Source organism: Diceros bicornis, chromosome 25, assembly GCF_020826845.1.
Source record: "Diceros bicornis minor isolate mBicDic1 chromosome 25, mDicBic1.mat.cur, whole genome shotgun sequence".
Lineage (NCBI taxonomy): Eukaryota > Metazoa > Chordata > Mammalia > Perissodactyla > Rhinocerotidae > Diceros > Diceros bicornis.
Genome location: NC_080764.1, coordinates 20,964,003 through 20,982,551, shown reverse-complemented (window position 1 = coordinate 20,982,551; position 18,549 = coordinate 20,964,003). Strand labels below are relative to the sequence as shown.

The following is an 18,549-nucleotide window of genomic DNA, read 5'->3' as shown; positions in this document are numbered from 1 at the left end:
TGCATCGACAATACCTTTTGTTTTGGGTAGCTTCTGAGTTGACAAGCAATACGAAATGCATACATTAGTCAATCACCTGACAAGACTTCAAATTAAAATGATCTCCAAAAAGGAATTAGCTCTTTGCTTTTTTTTTTTGTCTCCAACCCATCAAACAACTAGAGTCTATGAAGAGCCACAGACCTAGAGTCAAGTTGCTCAGATTTGAGACAGAGATTTGACGTTATTCAATGGGTGGAAGAAATTGGAAGAAAGTTTTTATGAATGATTAAGGGTTTGAATTTTCAAAGACTATTCCTATGAATTACACTGGAAGAATATGACATAGCAGTTCACTCTGAGTTTAAGGACTATGGTTGCCAGTGTTACCTTCACGTGAGTTTATCAAAGTTAAGTTTAAAGTGTCCAGCTGTTCAGAGAGCGCTAGACTGAGAGTGAGGTGACTGAACTACAGGCCTGGCTTTTCCACTAGCACGCTTTGTGACCTCATGCACATCATGTTTTTCTAGATCTCGCTTCCCTCATCTGGGAAGTGAGAGCACTAGACTATATTGCTCTCTATGGTTCTTTCTAGCTCTCCAACTCTTCAACTGGCAATTAGAAACTACTTGTAGTGTTCTTTGAGGGCTGGTGCTCCAGCTGTTGTACCTACCTTGGGGCTTATTTGCTAGGGATGTACCATTTGTTACCTACCTTCCCTTGACTACCACTGCTCCTTTTAGTGTGAATATCTCATATGAAATAAGAGAGAAAACTTGAGTGGGGGTTCTGTTCTCAAAACTATTTCCGTAGGTGGAATCTATTTGTAAGGGCTCTTATGGTAGTCCTGGAAAACTCCTTCTTGACTATAATTGGCTTACTCTTGATCTAGGAGAAGTCTTCCCTTGGGCAACAGTGAAGGAGTCCCAAGATGTGATGCCTCAAGTAGAATTTTTTCTTCTACACCTTCAATCTCAGATCCATAATGGTGGCAGTAACAAACGGAAAGTCATGGGGTATATTCTGGGGACTAGTAGAAGGAAATAGCTTTTGGAAAGACGTTTCAACATCAAGTCAAGGAGTTTTATTAAGAGCCCAATGCTGATGCTGTGGAGGACAGAAAAAAACTTTTAAAACTTAGTCTCTGTTTTTCTGAAAGAGCTCAATATAGAGAGGATGAAAATCCATAGCAGCAGCAACCGGTATTTGACTGTGTGGTTCAAAAGTGTCCTTGCTATGTCAAATGTTGTGTCATTGGGAGCTGCTGGATGTGAAACCTCTGGGATAGAAGAATCTAATAGTCACTGGTCCATATGGTGATAAAACTCACAATTTTGATTTCATTAAAGCCATGCTCAAAAAAATTCAATTCCCCTAAGTCAGGCTATGATAAGGAAGTGGTTTAGATGGGCAACTTGAGAGCGCAGAGATACTTTTCTGATTAGTGAGGACATTCCCTCTGCTGAACACTGCTTTTTGGGGCTAAGCAGAAATCACCAATAGCTGACTTGGGAGAATGGAAATCTTTTGCCTACGTGTGATATCTCAGTGACTACATAACCACCTTGTGGAGACAAACTCTTTAGGCAAGCTCAGTGTGGTAAAGTGATAGGCTCCATCTTTTTTCTGCTTCCTCCAATGAGGACATAAACAGTAATACTGAGTGAGCAATTTGAAGATTCATTAATTAACTCTTGGGTGGTCCGAATGCAAAGTGACATGTGAATAGGAGATACCAACATGCTTTTCTTTTTAATTAATAAGGTTGAGAAGATACACTGCCAAATTACCTTCTCTAGATTATAATTATTACAGAACCATTGAACTAATGGTTCAATATCATTAATGGTTGAAATCGAACCATTGAACAAATTTGTGGGTGGTGATTAGAGGGACAAGGCAGAGTATTTAATTCAATCCATTAATAGTGACATATATGGATGGCTCATTCAGTTTCCAAAACCCTTCTATAGTTGAGCCTCAAAAGAACTCTGAGGTATAATATTTTCATTCCCATTTTACTAATGAAGAATGTAAAACCCAAGGAAATTAAGTGATTTCTCCAAGGTCATAGAACTATTAAGTAAGGGAGCTGGGTGGGGCCCAAACGTGGAACTTCTTATTTCCAAGTAATGCTTCATTGATCTCTTTCTCCTCTCTGGTGGGGCTGTTTATGGACAATAAAACAACTGTGATGATACTCAGATAGGAAAGACACAAGAAGGGAGGAGAAAAATTGTGGCTACTACCTCTGAACCAGGCTTTTTCACTTGTGAGGACTTAAGAGCTTCTTTATTACATGACCAAGAAGGGAATGGACACAAATATCAAGGTCAAGGGTAACCAGCTTCTTTTTCACTTGCTCCAGGTGGTCATAATCAAACTAAGTGCACAGTTTTGCTCTACACAATTTCTGCCTTCCCTTCTTGCTGTTACTAAAATAAATGAGTTCCATAGCTATAAGACGAAAGGGAAGGCCTGCAAATACCTTTTATATAGCCTAAAGGAAGAGCTTTGTATTTTTAGAAAAGAGCTTTCAAAACCACAATGACTCTTCTCATTGCTTACTCCTGGCAATGGACCATAGACTCCTGATTAACCAATGACTGATAATTAGTTTGTGTGTTACTTTCACTCATGGACTTCCTATATCTCTAGTTGCTTTTCTTCTGGACACTTCTCTAGTCCAGTAGTTTTCAACTAGGGGTGATTTTACGCCCTCCCAAGGGGACATTTGGCAATGCCTGGAGACACTTTTGATTGTCATGACTAGGAGGATGGGACTACTGGAATGTAGAAGGTAGAAGCCAAGTATTGTGCTAAACATTCTACAATGCACAGGACAGCCCCTCTCCCCCAACAAAACATTATCTGGTTTAAAATGTCAATAGTGCTGAGGTTGAGAAATCCTGTTGTCAATGGTGCTGCTGGGGGAGGTGAGGGAGACTGAAGTTGGATTTAAAAGCATGCCACTTGGTCTCACAAAGGGTCTGGGGTTGGCGGCAAGGAGGAAGGAGGAGTGAGGAGGCTGAAATCTATAGTGTCCTCAAGTCAGTTTCATCCAGAATTGCAACTCTTGGTGCTCCTTTCCCCGGTTTCATAGATAACCAGGAGTTGGCTGTATGTGAGTTGGCACAGCACAGACTTTCTTAATCACTTGCTTCTGATGAAAGACCCATTTCATCAGGGTAAAAGGCATAGAAGTAGTACCATCTTCCCAGCAATATTCACAGAATTGACACTATGACTAACAAATTTTCAAAGTTTAAAAAGACCCCTCTGACAGCCTTCCTAGTACCTCATAAAGACCACAGATGAAAGAAGAAAGTCTGAAGAGACTCACAGAGTGTTTGCTTGGAAATCTGCAAAAAAATCAGGTGTAAATTTCTTTTGGCTTGGGGCCGTCAGAGAAATCTCCAGAAAAAAAGCTGATCCAACAACTCGTCAGACTGTTTCAGTTTTTCCAGGAGCACAGCTTTGCTAAGTCATTCCAAAGCAGTTCTACCCAAGTTGACATTGGAGAGATTGACCAAAGAGTCAGAATAGTATAATATACAATAATAGTCTAAATTATGACCTTAAGTGGACTTGGAATGCCCGAAGTGCATCTGAAGGCTTTGTGTACTGGATAGGAAACAGCAGAGAATCACTTCAGTCTGTGCAAATGTCTACAGCAAGGGAAGAAAAGCGTTAACTTAAGTCTCAAGCAAGTTTAATGGAATAAAAGAGCCACGAAGATCCATGTTCATTTGGATGAGTTTGATTGGAGGCCTCTCCTGGCCATTTTAATTTACCAGGTAACTTTGACAAAGGCATGGTTCATTTCTGCTAAAGGCAGAACACTGCATTGGAATCAGAAAAGAGAATCAACAGTATCTTCTTCTGCCTCTGCCACTAACTAGCAGGGTGACCTTAGACATGTCACTTCTTTCTGAGTTTCATTCTTATTGTTTGCCCAGATTATTTTTCAAGGGCTTCCAAGCTTATAACAATCTTCAATTTTACTTCTTTGAACAATTAGGTAGTTTTAAGAGGGAGATATTAGAGAGATGTATATTTAATCAATAATCAGGTTCTTGGGTGTCTTCCCAGGGTCTTTAGCATGTCTTTTTTTTGGCATGGAAATCCTTATCCCTACAGAACGCCTGAACATTTAAGGCAAAAGGTTTTAATTTAAAAGACTGTGTGGTCTCTGCTGGTTGCACAATTTCTCTTTGTGTCCCTGCTGCTGCTGATCAAATATTGCAAAGCCATTAATTACCTTAGAACAAATGCAGAGGGCCACGTGCAAAAGTTCTGGCCAATTGCATAAAGCAATATGCCAGATGTAAAGTAAGTGAAGGGTTTTTCTTGGTATTTAAGGTTCAGTGAAAAAGTAAGAGGGGCAGCTATGCCAAGAATGAGAACCAGAGCTTGCCAAGTGCTTCTTTAAGCGGCTTTAGCCAATGTGAGACTAAACAGTGCATTAAATAGGCATACAACTTACTGCAGTTAAGGAATTGCATGTCAAATAACAGCTCTTTGCTATGTTTTAAACATGATCTCGCATATAGACAGAGACAAACAGAATGCTGTGTTGTCATCTCCTTAGTCTAACAGCTAATAAGGCCTAGGGATTTGAACTTTCCAGGCAACCCAAAGTAATTCTTTGTGATGTAAGAGTTTGCTGATGTTTCACGGAGAGGTGTAGGATGGAACGCTGCCAGGGCAGCAGCTCAGTGCAAAAACAATTTTTTGCCACCATGGTTGTCAGAGATGTCTGGCTGCATAAAAGAGCAAAGGCTTTGTAGCCTGTTATTGAGAACAATGAGAAATCTCCTTGGAAAAGATCTTGTGCCTGTTTTCAGTATGTCTGATTTTTGGTATGGGCTGTGGGATCAGAGGGAAGGCTGCTAGAGGGATGAGGTCGGCTCTTAATAGAGGCCCTGAGGAATGCTGGCATGGTACGTGATGTCTGGACAGTGTATATGGAGGCCCAGAGAATTTGAAGAATGCCAAAACTCTTGGATCCAAAATGTCAAACCTACCAGCCACTGAAGATAGGAGACATTCCAATACCTGTGGTCTTCAAACAGCTGGTTGAGTAATACCTGCACAGGTGGAGCCTTGCATCCAAACACCTGGCTGCTCCCACTGCTCCTTTCATGGTCAAGTTGAGAAACTCTCTTCCTGCCTGGTTCACTGTCTGGATTATGATGCCTTGTGACCACCTCTCCTTTACCACTTCTCTCACAGCACCCAGAGAAAGATCCTTGGTCCAAATAAACAGCCCTTCTTCAGTAGGTCTTTGAGAAAACCTAACAGAACTAATAGCTACAAGAAATGAAATACTTGAGGTTTGCTGGCAGAAGAAGAAAACTTGAAGTTGACCAGAGGAGGGCCTCCCTCAGATCATACTGCATATCCTAGTGCTCACAGGTGAGCTGCAGTGTTCTGTCCGAGTGGGGTGCAAGAATTCAGTCTGAACGCTCTTGATTAGCAGCTCTAATCAAAGAAGACTTTTCTTGTTCACTCCGAGGAAATTCTATTAGTATTTCCTAAATTTTTCCAGAAGGTAAAATGTAGGGTCATCACTTGGATATCTCTCTCAAGCCTCATTTCAAAGGAATATTCAGAATCAGCAAGGTCACCTAGGGATTCCTGCTCCTTCTCTCTCAGAAGAGAACAGGGATTTTGGAAGCATCTCCCTCTGCTACAACACTTTGTGCCTCTAAACAATATGAATGGCCAGAGGAACATGTTTCTTGGAGATAAGAGACCTTGATTTTGGTTCTGGATCCATCCAGTGAGGTAAGTCACAAAATCTCAGTGTCTCATATTTCCCATTTGTCCAATGAAGCAATAATTATTGCCTTCCAAGACTGGGGTAAAGACAAAGTGAGACAGCTAATATAACTGGATTTTGAAAAGCAAATATACTAGTCGAACATTAGACATTCTTCTTGTTATTAATACTATTATGTAACTATTACTACTAATAACAGGTTTTATCAGCTACCCCTAAGGAGACAAAATGAGTGTGTAATTAATTAAGTGTGTTAAGATATCACAACTTATGCAGTAGACTCTGCAACTGATCCCACAAGAGAATAAATAAGTATAGTAGCTAACATGTGTATGGTGCTTACTATGTGCCAGGCAGTATTCTAAGGTATTATGTTCTAATATATTAACCCATTTAATTCTAACACCAGTTCTATGGGGCAGAACTGAGGCAGTTTCTTAATGAAACTCTGTCTCATTTTACAGACGAGGAAATTGAGGAACAAAGAGGTTAAGTAACTTGCTCAAGGTCAACCTCCAAGTAAGTTGCAGAGTTGGGATTCAAACCCTGGATTCCTGATAATAGAGACCATGCTCTTGGTCTTGAACTCTTCACTCTCCTGCGTCTTATAATTCTCCATCAGAGAGGAGATGGTCTTGAAGAGCATTACAATGTCCAAAAAAAAAAAAAAAATGCAAATTATTTTCTAATTTTGCGTAGAAACTATCACTTTTTTAGTGGTCCCTTGGCCCTCCTGGGCATATTTAAAGGTAGTAGCAAGCACTTAGGGTCAATATAAAAACTCACTGTTTTTCTTTAAGAATACCTGTGGCCTATTAGCTTAGTAGGGCTAATGAAGTCAGGGCCATAAGGTCAAACCCACATATGCCAATTAGTTTCAAAGAGAAAAGCTTTTCCACAGCCAGTGACTATATCCCTAACTTTGACCAGCTGTCATAGAAACGCATGGCTGCCAGTCTACAAGGTACCAAGCCAAGGAATGCAAATGGTGTGCCACTCAAAGCAATGCTAATGGTGAGTGAGTGTATCTTTGAGTGCCCCAAATTGTGTACTCTCTTCTTTAATTGGAAAGGCAGTATCAATAGACTGGGAAAAAGCTTTTGGTCAAGTTTAGAAGCTTATTGATTCTTATTTATCCCCTCTAATTTAGTAAAGGACGGCCCAAAACTGACCTACTCGTCCTCATGTTCAAGAGAGTGAGAAAATGCAAACATGGGAACTGTTAGCTGGTCTTTCCTAGCAAAGAAAAGTGGCCATCTGTTTTCATGAGGCATGTGCTCGTTTGGCCAGATGACCTGAGTGTATTTGGTCTTGTTTGAGCTATTCCATCCCTGAGGGGTTGAAATCCAGCTTAAAACAAAAAAGAAGCTGGCTCCTCTTTCTTTAAGTAGGTGTAATCTCCTATCTTTGGGGATGAACAGAAACTATGTATAGAAGATAAAGAAGATTAAATGTTCTTTGGTCACTACTTAAATCCAAGGTTCTCCTTTCTTGAATAGCACCAAATCCTTGTTAATTACAGCCTAGACTAAGAGTCTGTTAAAGTTAGAAGAGGTCATTTACTTTAACAAAATCTCCTTGTTTTATAGACAAGGACATTTCGGCCCAGGAAGTTTAAATGCCTGCCAAAGTCATATAGCTAATGAATGACAGGTCTGGGAGCAGTTTTCTGAGCACTATATTTCAGATGAAAGAAGCTTGAGTTAATAATAATAACCTAGATCTAGAAAGGTTGTTGCAATCAATAATAATGAAATTCATTGCAAAGTTTCGCTTAAACTCTACAAAACAGTATGTTTTAACCCATGAAGAATGCCATTCATTTATTCAGACCTGTTCTTAATAACTATGCATTGGAAGTATATTTTACAAAAGCTATAAATCTGAAATAGCCAAAAGGGTATCCAACTTTCATTTCTAATTGATTTACTTCTCCTTTTTTCCCAGACTGCCGAGGTAAAGCATATACAGTTTATTTAAGGGACTGTTTATAGACTCTTAAAACGAAAAAGGACCCCAGAAACTTGTTTTCTTTTGGTTGCTCTTAATTGAAACCATCCAAGATGTTGGTTGTCTGTCAATTTTTTAAGTATCTCCAAGGAGAGAAATTCCACAAGCCCCTAAAGCGCGTGTTAAAATGGTGAATCGCCAAGGCTGTCAAAAATTTTATCTATGGCAAGCTTAACTTCTCCTATTTCACTTGAAGTTCTTTTCCTCTTGCTGTTTCATGCAAAACAAGGTTATCACCAGTCACCCTCTATGAGGGCTCCATCAATCTGGTAAGATAATAGCTAGCTCTTTCCCATTATGCGCCCTCCATTATGCCACAATTTTTCTCATAGGACTATGAGCGCACAAGACTGGTTGATATGCCCTCTCACTATGATGCATAGGGAAGAAGCGGTAATTAGCTCTTCATTGGAACTTTCATTTCATAAAATGTCTGGGGAAGCTGCATTAATTATAGAGGAACTGTTCCACTTATGCTGGGAAGATGTTCACAAAACAGGTAATCTAGAAGGTTGCTTCCACTGTGCTCTCGTGGAACTCGGGCTTGTAGAGAAATATGAGCTCATCCACAACATTGAGTCGATCTATCCAAAATAAGCATTGCAAAAAAATTTTATTCAGAACCCTTTTGTCTCTAACAGGGTTAAAAAACCTCTCCTTGTTAAACATTATGGCTCAACAAAAAAGATAGATATGGAGGCAATTTGCTTTTAGATGTTTGAATTTCAAACTGAGATCAGAAACTGCCTTTTACTATTAAAAAAAATCCGTAATTTGAAGCAGCCTGAAATAAAAGGCACGGCCTCAAGAAAACTTTGAAAATAAGGGTAAAAACAATAATAAGAGTCAACTGACAAGGGATGCAAGTGGGGATGACTGCTTTCCTGTAAAAAATATTTCAAAGACTGTAAATGCTTCAAGCTGACTTCTCCACACACAGTAAATCTCAGGGGACAAAAAGGAAACTCAATAAAATTTGTTGACAACAGTTAATGCCTGTAAGAATAATTGGCTCAGACACAAAACAGACCATCAACGTAGCTTAGGGACGACCAAAATGCAGCTTTTAAGTCATTGTTAGTATACATTGTATTCAGCTGAAAAAGGAAAAACAGTTTTGTCAAATAGCTGGATAAATATGCAGCAAGAAGAATTGTCCAAAGTACCTGACAAACCTAATTCTTGATGGTTCTAAAGACTGAGATCCCAAACGAGTAATTCCATTCCACTCAATTGGATTCAATTCAATTCAGTCATGTCAGTTCAACAATCAAATATGAGCCTTTCCTATACTGGCCAGGCATTGAGCTAGATACTGGGATTCAATGGTAAATAAATATGGCCTTTGGCATCAAGGAGCCCATGGAGAGGGTAGATCCTGGTTAGGCTATTTTAAATGTGGGACAAAGTATTCAGGAAAAGCATAAAGGACTATAATCTATTCTCCCATGATTATTTTTCTCTTACTGCACTTGATAATACTTATGTGCATGTTTTTTTTTTTTTTTTACCTCCCAACTAGACTGTGAGTTCCTTGAAGGCAAAGTCAATCCCTCATTCATTTCTAGGCATCTCATTCATGCCTAGTACAGTGTCTTACACATAGCAAATGCTCCATCAATGCTTTGAATTAAAGACTTTAAAGGGGCTAACTTTTCTTGGACAAAAAGGATTGTCCAGTTGACTAGAAAGTTAATGAGAATACTTTTGTGCACTAGGATCTATGTCAGACAAAGAATTTACGAGTCACGAAATTCTATGAGACAGAACTTATGGAACATAGACTCCCAATGACAATACTGACAATAATAACACACAAATTATAAAACCATTTTCTATTCAAAGTTGTCCTTTAAACATCGAGAGTTGCCATATATAACATTCCCCTCTCAAGTTATTAAAATAGAATAAAAAAAATCTTTGCTAAAATTTGATCATTGGAGTAATAGAATGAAAGAAGCTTTTCAGTGTTTTGAAATTGATTTCCATCATTGTTGTCCAATACTCTTAACTATCTGTGTGAACATGTATAAGTATCATATGGTTACTTGGAACCAAATCATTTCTTTCCATTCTCATTTTTCATCATCTAATGCAAACATCACAGGCATAGAAGGATCCAGTTTCCACGCACTGTGCACGGAAATCCTGGAGCACGTCATGTTGAACATCACAATTCAACCTGGCATATAACAGAAGACACTTGTGGGCTTGGCAATCACCTAGGGAAGTGGATCAAAGGAAATTGCACGAATGGATTATCAAGGCAAAAAATAAAATCCTCCTGAGAACCACTTATTCAGTTTTTAAAATGTGGATCAGGAACAGCAGACTAGAGAATAATGACAACCCATCGTTGGGTGACGTTGATGTGACACATTGCCTTCCACAAGATATTTTAAAGATAAAACAAGTCTGCTATTTGAAAAGCACTCACCCGATGAACTCATTCATCTGCACTGCAACAGAGAACTGGATAGACTTGCTTTATTGCCAGAAAAATAAATGAATTCACTCAATTAAGGCATTGGCTGATTACAGAGAGCGAGAATTTGCCCATTCAAATAGTAGAAAGCACATCTTCTCTCTCACTAGTTGTTTAAAGGCTATTTGTTGCCAAATCTACAATAAGTCCAGAACATCAGTCCACCTATAAGCCTCTTCCTTCCCTTTCCCTCTACCCATCTCAGACTGACGTACACAGACTCCTCCCCACAGTGACACACACACATACACACACACGCACACACACACACACACACCACCTTTCCTGGGAAAAAGAAGAGAGAGACCTGAAGTGTGTGAATCATCACAGGAGCTATTCAAAGCTTAGTGGGTAACTGAGGTAAGCTGTCTCCACTTGAGCGATATGAACCTCTAAGAATGATTCATGCTCACAGAGGACCTGACCGTCAGTTTCCTGGAACTCTCTAAAATTCCAAAGAATTATATAGAATGAGCATCTGGCTTTAAATCTTTCACTGTCCCGTAATATGCAATGAGACTGGTGCCTCTGAGGTAGACTCTTTAAGTGATCAGTTCCCTCAGGCAGCATTGACTTTTGTTTGGGTTTACTATTTGCAAGAACTGACTTGGCTGTCTACTTGTTATTGACTGTCAACTTCTTAATCACCTGAGACCTACTTCTGGGAGAAGTGACCCTGCACTTGTCAGAAACCCTTTTCCAGGTGGAGATATCACCAGAGAGCCCCAGAGAAGAGCCACGTCAAAGGAAGGCAATAACAAAAAAAATCAAGGTCAATTTGCACAGAAGGCAAATTAATACAGCATCTCACTTTGCATTTAGAGAGAGCCTGTGTATTTGAAAATGTGCCTTTGAGCGAGGTTCACCTTCTGTCTGTTCCTGGTGATTTCATATTGCATGGAGACAGCTGGGATGTGCTCCCTTCATTCTTTTTCCAAGTCCACCTTACTATTTTAGTCCAAATTACCTAGCACTTAAAAACAGGCCTACACGTTTCCATATGTTTATATGTGCACAGCGAGATCTCGAAAACAAAAACCTCAGTCCTCCAGGGTCATTCGTCCCATCCTTTCACTGAAAGGAATGAATAGTCAAGGTAGAGTATAGTAGTTGCAGGACAACTCAGCAGAAAGTCATTAAAAGACAAACTGCTAAGGAGGAAAATTCCATCCTAAATCTGCAAAACCTGCCACAGCGCCGCTGAAACACTAGGCTTACTTTAAGGTGAGGAATCTCAGAGGCTGAGGATGACTGCCAGCAACGGGCAGTTATTCAGTTATTCACACACTCCCTGCGGTTGTAAATCCACAGAGCAGTGAGAGGGAGGGCTACTTACTGAAATAAAAGCCCCTGTCTCCACACACGAACTGAAGAGCGTCCACCAGCTCAGCCCCGCAGAGCGTCTCCGGTCCAGCCGAGGCAGAGCTGGTGAAGGTGAGCAAGCACAGGGCTAGGTAGAAGAGATGCGAGGAGGACATGATGTGCATCTTGACCTGCCGAAGAAACAGAAGGAAGGTCATGTTTCCTTCTTGGTCCTTGAAGGGGAGTAGGGGTGAGGCCCGGGTGCACTTACCCCAGCATTCCATTACTGTCATTAATCAAAACTACCCTGCAGAGAAGTGCAACAGCGTGCATGAGTGACCGCAGGGTGGCGTGGACTGAGCCTGTCTTGGCATCAAACAACGTGTGTTTAATGTCCTTGCTACTGTGGAACCTTGGGGAAGTCCTCCCTGAACCCCTTCTTTATGGGTTCCTGTTACAACTCAATGAGACAAAATATCTAGAAACATTTACTATGTAAATGAAAGATGCTATTATTGCAGTGGGATTCCACACCCCTCAGAGATCCTGGTAAACCTTTTGAATGATCAAAGGTTAAATTGTGCTCGGTCCAGATTTGGGGTCAAATGTGTTTTATTAATTTAAATTCTCCCAAGATTGTCCATCCACAGATGGCATATGCATTCATTATTGACCAGAATATTAAATTAACCAGAACATCATTCCCTAGCTACTGATTAAAGAGAATTTACTGTGGCTAAAAATGGACTTGTGAAAATACTATATAGTGTTATAGTTTTTTTTTTTCGCTTAAAGAGAGAGACAGAGAGCCAGAGAAACAGAGATGGACAGAACGAGATAGAGAGAAAAAAAGAGAGACAGAGAAAGACGGAGAGACACAGAGAGAGATTTCTTACCTGGGGGATGTCAGCAGTTAATATAACCACAAGAGGAAGTAAAAAAACAGAAACAGGAAAAACGTGAAGATTTAAGAATGAAATTGGCTCATGCTAAGTAAACCCTACTCCTTCTGCATTCTAAAGTCCCTTGTGTCAAGCTCAATATCAAATCAACCCATATGTAGAGAGTGCCTTCTATGAACTGGGCACTGGGCTCAAAACCTGAAAAAGTCTTCTTTTTTAGTCATAGGAATTCTGACTTCATCTCTTGGAGGGACTTATGTGTCACTGTATCCATTTTATAGCAAAATATATTGAGGGACCCCTGGTTGGCTTGACTTAGCCAATGGTAGACAGCCAAATGGCAGCCCTGCCAGAAACAGGATTCCTGTGGCTCAAGTCCCCATCCTCACTCTACGTAGTAGAAACAACGCTAAGGTGATCATTAAATTTTTCCATATTGCTACTTGTGGCACAAAGATGTGATTCTTCCAGGAAGCTTCCCAAGGTGAGTAGCTGCAACTCTCTCAGGTGCATTTACTTTCAGTGGCACTGAAAGAGTCACCAACAGGAGTTAATTGAGGGACCCTATCAAAAGGCTCATGGAGTTACGCTGGAAGCTATCATTATCAAAAGAGCCCTTTGTGAACCTCACAGTAGTAGTGGGTCCATTCAACCCCATCACTTCTGGAGAGAAAGACTCAATCCTTTATTTTCTGACCACCCTCTTTGCCCTCCATGAACTCTCAACTTAATGGCTCTACATCAGTAGCCAAGTTTGCTCCATCATTTTAATTAAGATTTCCATTTTTGTGGCCAGACCTTCAGCTCAGCAATTGGGAAAAAAAAGTAAACCCCTGACTCTCATTAACACAATGTACCAATTTAGTTAATGCTTGTAAAACAGTTGAAGATGAAAAGCGCCCTCTATTTGCAAATCATCATAAACAATGGCCATAAAATAGAAGAAAAGGTGAAAACTCAACTGAACATTTCTTCCATTTTCTTAATAGGACCTCTGCATAGACGGCTACTCCCTTCCATGGCCATCCCCCCACAGCCAAAGCCAGTGGGACTGCCAGAAACAAGTTATCATCCAATCCTCATTTTTCTTAGTTATAAGATAATTGGTGGGGATTTTCCCCTTCAATATTTCCAGTGGAAACCTCAACAAATATAACCCAACTGGATTTCATTGCCTGAAAAGGGCAAACTCATAATTGATCTTACAGAACATACCCCACTCTCTGGCAATGGGTCAGTTCTAGAATGTACGTTATTCTACCCAGCTTATGTCTCTACCCCTCCCTTCCTTGTTGAGTTTATAGTAAGATTGAAGGTCAAGCACCTGCAATGGTAGATGCCTTAGAGTTCTTCAGTTCTTGTGAAATCCAGGGGAAAATGTACTCAACTTACAGTCTTAGTGAATTGAGAACTTCATTAGATGTGAAACCTGTATTTTTAATAGTTATGTCTGGTATAACACATTTAAGCCCAGCAATACATATAAATCTCTAGCATTTCAGAACTTAAGATTTATTTTTTACAGATTTTTCTTTTTCTTTTTTTGCTGAGTTATGTTGTCAGATAAATATCAGCACTTATAGTTCTAGGACAAGATAGAACCTCTAGTGCATTTTCCTTTAGTTCAGGGAACAGTCCGGTACACCCACAGAGAACCAGAGAATTTATCACATTATGTTCCCAAAAAGAAAACAATAACGAACTTGCTTAGGAGTTAAAAGTTTGAAACAAGTGGCCCCATATGTTCATCATTTCCTTGGCCTTTTATTTTGCCAAACACAAAAGGAATGAAGAGAGAGAAAGGAAAGATATGCTAGAGAGAAAGGAAGGAAAGAACCAGAGAAGAAGAGAAAAAAGAAAAAAAAAAAAATGTAGAGCGCTCTTTCCAAAAAATCATTCCCGAATTCAAAATTTAAAAGACCTTTCTTTTTATCTTAAATAAATGGAATATCAATTGATTCCAGATGTCTGGGCTACAATGAAAATGCCCAGCAAAATTTGAGGGCAATAGTCATAAGAAAATACTCACTGTAGGTGTAACCATTTTTGTTTGTTCCAGATCTTTTACAGCAGGTCAGGGTGGGTATTATGAGGCTGATGTGAATTGAAAACTGAGGACTTAAAAACATGTGCTGCTTTGTGGGTGGGGTTTGTGAAAGCATCTAGTTACATTTGGACACCCAGGCAGGTATACTATGAGCCTGGATAAACTGCCTTTTGTCCCTTCAAACAATGAACAAATTGCACAGCTGGGATTTGAGTCAATCTTTTCCCCCCAGTCAAGCCACCAATTTCCATTGTGTGCCTATTGTGGCCGCCCCGAACAGTGACCCAAGCTCCAGCCCCTCTCCCGTACCCTCTTCCCTCTGACTCAAGCACTTGGAAATATCTTGAGACTCAGAGTACAAATCAGCTTGTGAGTTCTGCTTCCAGGCAGGACACCTTTACTCACTGAATTACGTCTGAAAGACCAGCAGCTCCCTCAAACCACTTCCTGCTCCAAGTCCAGGAAAAGGTAACTTATTGCTAGTTCTACTTCTGAAAAGTTCAGCACACACAGCATGACAAGTTCATTTGGAGACAGTTTTTCAAACTTGTAACGAATGCAGAGATAACACTCCACAGCAGTCTTTTATGATCATCTAAGTAGGAAGACAAAACCCCTGGCTGTCAGACCACATAGTACATATGTATATTGACTTCATTTCTTTCAAAAGCAAGGTAGCTAGCATGCGTCTTAGCATCTCAAGGGCAGCAGAATCAGGTGCCTGACAAGGATGTATCCTTAACTCCTAAGCCACTTACTAGACTAAGAAAAGTCCTGGTGGTGAGTATCTGAAAGCAGCGAATGAATTGAGCCCTCAGGCAATTGCAACGGGGAGCCAGTGACAGCGGCTTGAAAGTGCTTGCAAATTGGAAAAACACAAGTCTTGAAGGATATAATTTTGCTGAGAATGGAAACTTGAACTAGAGCCAGTGATTGGAAACGAGAAGTCGGTGCATTGACAACGGCAGCCAAATTTACCTAAAGGGACTTTACAACACTGAGTACAAAATCAGAGTTTTACAACACAAAACCCCAAGTCCAAACTTCGCCCATGAAAGCCCTCTTCAAAAGATAAAACTTGGACAAGCAGTTGCTAGAAAGTTTCCGCTTTCCATATCCAGTATGCATTTGTTTAAATTATATGAATATGCCAGGTCAGCAAGAGTTGTCAAGGACTTCTTTTTCAGAAGAACAAATTAAACTTCACTCTAACTTTGACTCTCTGGGCATAAGTGCAGAGAGTTCCGGGACCTTAGCTCCAAAGATCACATTTAAAAGCTTTAATATCATCTAAAATGAAACTCTTCATATGTGGCATGCCTTGTAACAAAGTCCTGACAAGTTACACACACACACACACACACGCAGATACACAGACACTCATACACACATGAACATGGTCTTTAAAAAAAATCTGCACCTGCAAAAAAAAAAATCCAAAAGTTCATATGCATACTCTATAGCCCTTAACCATATACTAGAGAGGATTTAAAGGAATCTTCTATAATGAGACCACTGAAGCCCTGCAGGAGTGGAGGATTTAGCATAAGTACCTTTGCAATAGTTTCTACTCATACAGATATCTGTGCAAAGGCATCCATCTCCCGGAGCTATTTTTTCAGATCCCACAGAATTGCATATTCAGCAATTTATAAATAACTCCCAGCTCCGAAACAATGAAAATTCTAAAGTGAATCACATTCCTAGGCAGAAGCAAACAGTACACAATTTAAAGAAAATTCCCCAATGACTTCAAAGAGTAAGAAATATTTACCTTCAAGAAATCACAAAAGCAGCACTTAAATAATTGGGTTGGAAGACTGCTGATTTTTCCCATTGCTTCTGAAGTGAAAAGTCTGGAAATGAATTGGTTAGCAGGAATAATGAGGCAAAAAGAAATCCAGAGAGATGGGAGATGTTGAGAGCAATGTCACATTTCAATTTTGAGGACTTTATTCCATTGCGCAGGCTCTATCTGCTCTGAATTTAGCAGTGACAGTGAGATTTAGCAAACAGAAGAGGGATTTAGAGAAAATCCTCACATTTATCTACAAAACACAGACACTGTAGACAGGAAACAGCTGGGGGAACATTTGCCTTCTCTCTCTCTCCCTCTTCTGGCAAAGTTATCGAGTAAGGACTTTTTTGGGCATGGTGACAAATAACATCATACCTTTGCATTTTAAAACTAGAGCACAGAAGCATTTTTTTCCCTTAAAAGAATGTGTGTTAGTGACAGGGTTAGCAGACATTAAAATACGGATGCTGCCATAGAAAATAAGGATCCGTTCTCTGATTAACTTTCTACTGGCCATGAAGACACACACATCTGCTAATACACCTTACCAGTACTAAAGGAATATACGTGGAGGATGGGCGAGGAATTTTATATTTTAGAGCATATACAAAATTAAAAAAAAAGAAAAAAGGCCATTTCAAGCAAACCCTACAATTTTAACCCTGAAATGACTGGGGTAAACTAGATTGGAAGATAGCCCTGGGGTGACCCCTTGTCCTACTTGCCAAGTGAGGGGAATGATCTCATTTCCTAGAATCTAGAAAAGGGGCAGGCAGCATTGTAATTGGCCCCCTTTCGGACACTGTCTCATGCTTTTTGCCCGAGACAGGGTAAAAACTTTGCTGAGCTGTAAAGCCAACTAAAAAAATAAAATAAAATCTTTTTCTTCCTTCCTCTACTAGGCTGCCTATCACCCCCCAAGGGAAGGGCACTTGAGGGGCAAATTATTTTCCTGTTGTTCATATTTCTCTGCATAACTTGAACCTGTGTGCGTGTGTGTGTGTGTGTGTGTGTGTATGTGTGTGAGTGTGTTTTCTTTCTCTAATTTTTGTGTATTCTAAACAACACCAGCTGGCTAGCAATACCCTCTCAAGGGTTATGATGTCATTCAAATCCCTCAACTTCATAAGTGGCCAGCGACATGGTCCAAGCCAGCTGTTTTGCTATTTATAATGTATACTTGCCTTTGCCATTGAGAATCAACTTCTGATCTTTTGTCGATACAGTTTGTACCAATTTCTCTTTGGTTTTGAGAGGTAGTAGATAGGAAAGTGGATTATGAAATAAGGTTGCAAAAGTCCAGATCAGACATACCACATTCCCTAGATGTCTATCCAGGTATGGTTTCCTGGGGATGGTGGGAATTACCTGGACCTTGCACTTATTTCTCTCTTGGGACTCTCAGGGGATTCGATGATACTGACATCAACCAAAAGCAAAGGTCTACTGGAATCCCTCATCTAGATCTTTATGTTGTCATGTGGCCAGAAAGTTGTTTGCAGAGGTGAATGTCCTCAAAGGAAACCCTGGTTGGTTTTGAAAGGGGGTTGGGTTTGGTCAAGTCTTCCGTGTGGTTAATAACTTGTGGCAATGTTTACCTTCCAGAAATAAAGGGTAGCAATCTGGAGTTATGTCATTTCAATGGTGCACATACTCAGCACCATTTGGTGAGTGCCTACTATGTGCCCCACTACAGGTATCATGGTCAAGGCCCCACAAGGGCCTTCAGCTGAGTGGCAGAGACAGGGGAAAATGTCACTGTCATGTGGGGAGTATGTGCTCTTTTAAAAATATGACCAGTGCACACTGGACGGGAGTGACAAATTCTCCAGAAAGACAGGGAAGTGAAATCCTTTTGAAAACCCAGAATGAAGGAGGAGGGATGCGTCATGAGAGGCTTTGGGGTACACGGTTGGGGAGTTCCAGAGGGTACGTTTTGACCTGAAGACCATGCAAATATGCATCAAGAAGTGGCCCAGTAGGCACCTGCAGGTGTGGGAGCAATCCCTGTACTTAAGGAATAATCCAAGGCTTCCTTTAACAAGCTCCCCTTCCTGCCCCTATGACTTGGTTTACAAAGATCTTGTTTTTCTGCAGCTTTGTGGATCATGCCTCCTGTGGAAAACAAAGTCCATCCTCCTCTCATGGACTTTGACAATGTCGATTGTCTTGAACCAAAGAGCTACACATATCTCCCAGGTAGAAAGAATTGTAATTTCCAAGCGCACAGAGTCAGCTACC

At 40.3% G+C, this 18,549-nt stretch overlaps 1 protein-coding gene across 3 annotated transcripts in view; it reads right to left on the bottom strand.

Annotated features, from left to right (window-relative positions):
- Window positions 1–16,617, bottom strand: part of IGF1 (insulin like growth factor 1) — a 69,728-nt gene extending 53,111 nt beyond the window's left edge. For 2 of the 3 annotated variants that reach the window (XM_058568829.1, XM_058568827.1), the window contains exons 1-2: window positions 16,285–16,617; window positions 11,596–11,752 (exon numbers count right to left, since the gene is read on the bottom strand). In XM_058568829.1, coding sequence (XP_058424812.1) covers window positions 11,596–11,752; window positions 16,285–16,347 — 220 coding nt within the window. In that variant the 5' untranslated portion in view covers window positions 16,348–16,617. Of the gene's footprint in view, window positions 1–11,595; window positions 11,753–14,492; window positions 14,508–16,284 lie in introns of those variants that run through there. The other variant, XM_058568828.1, reaches the window with a different exon arrangement.
- Between the last annotated feature and the right edge of the window lie 1,932 nt (window positions 16,618–18,549).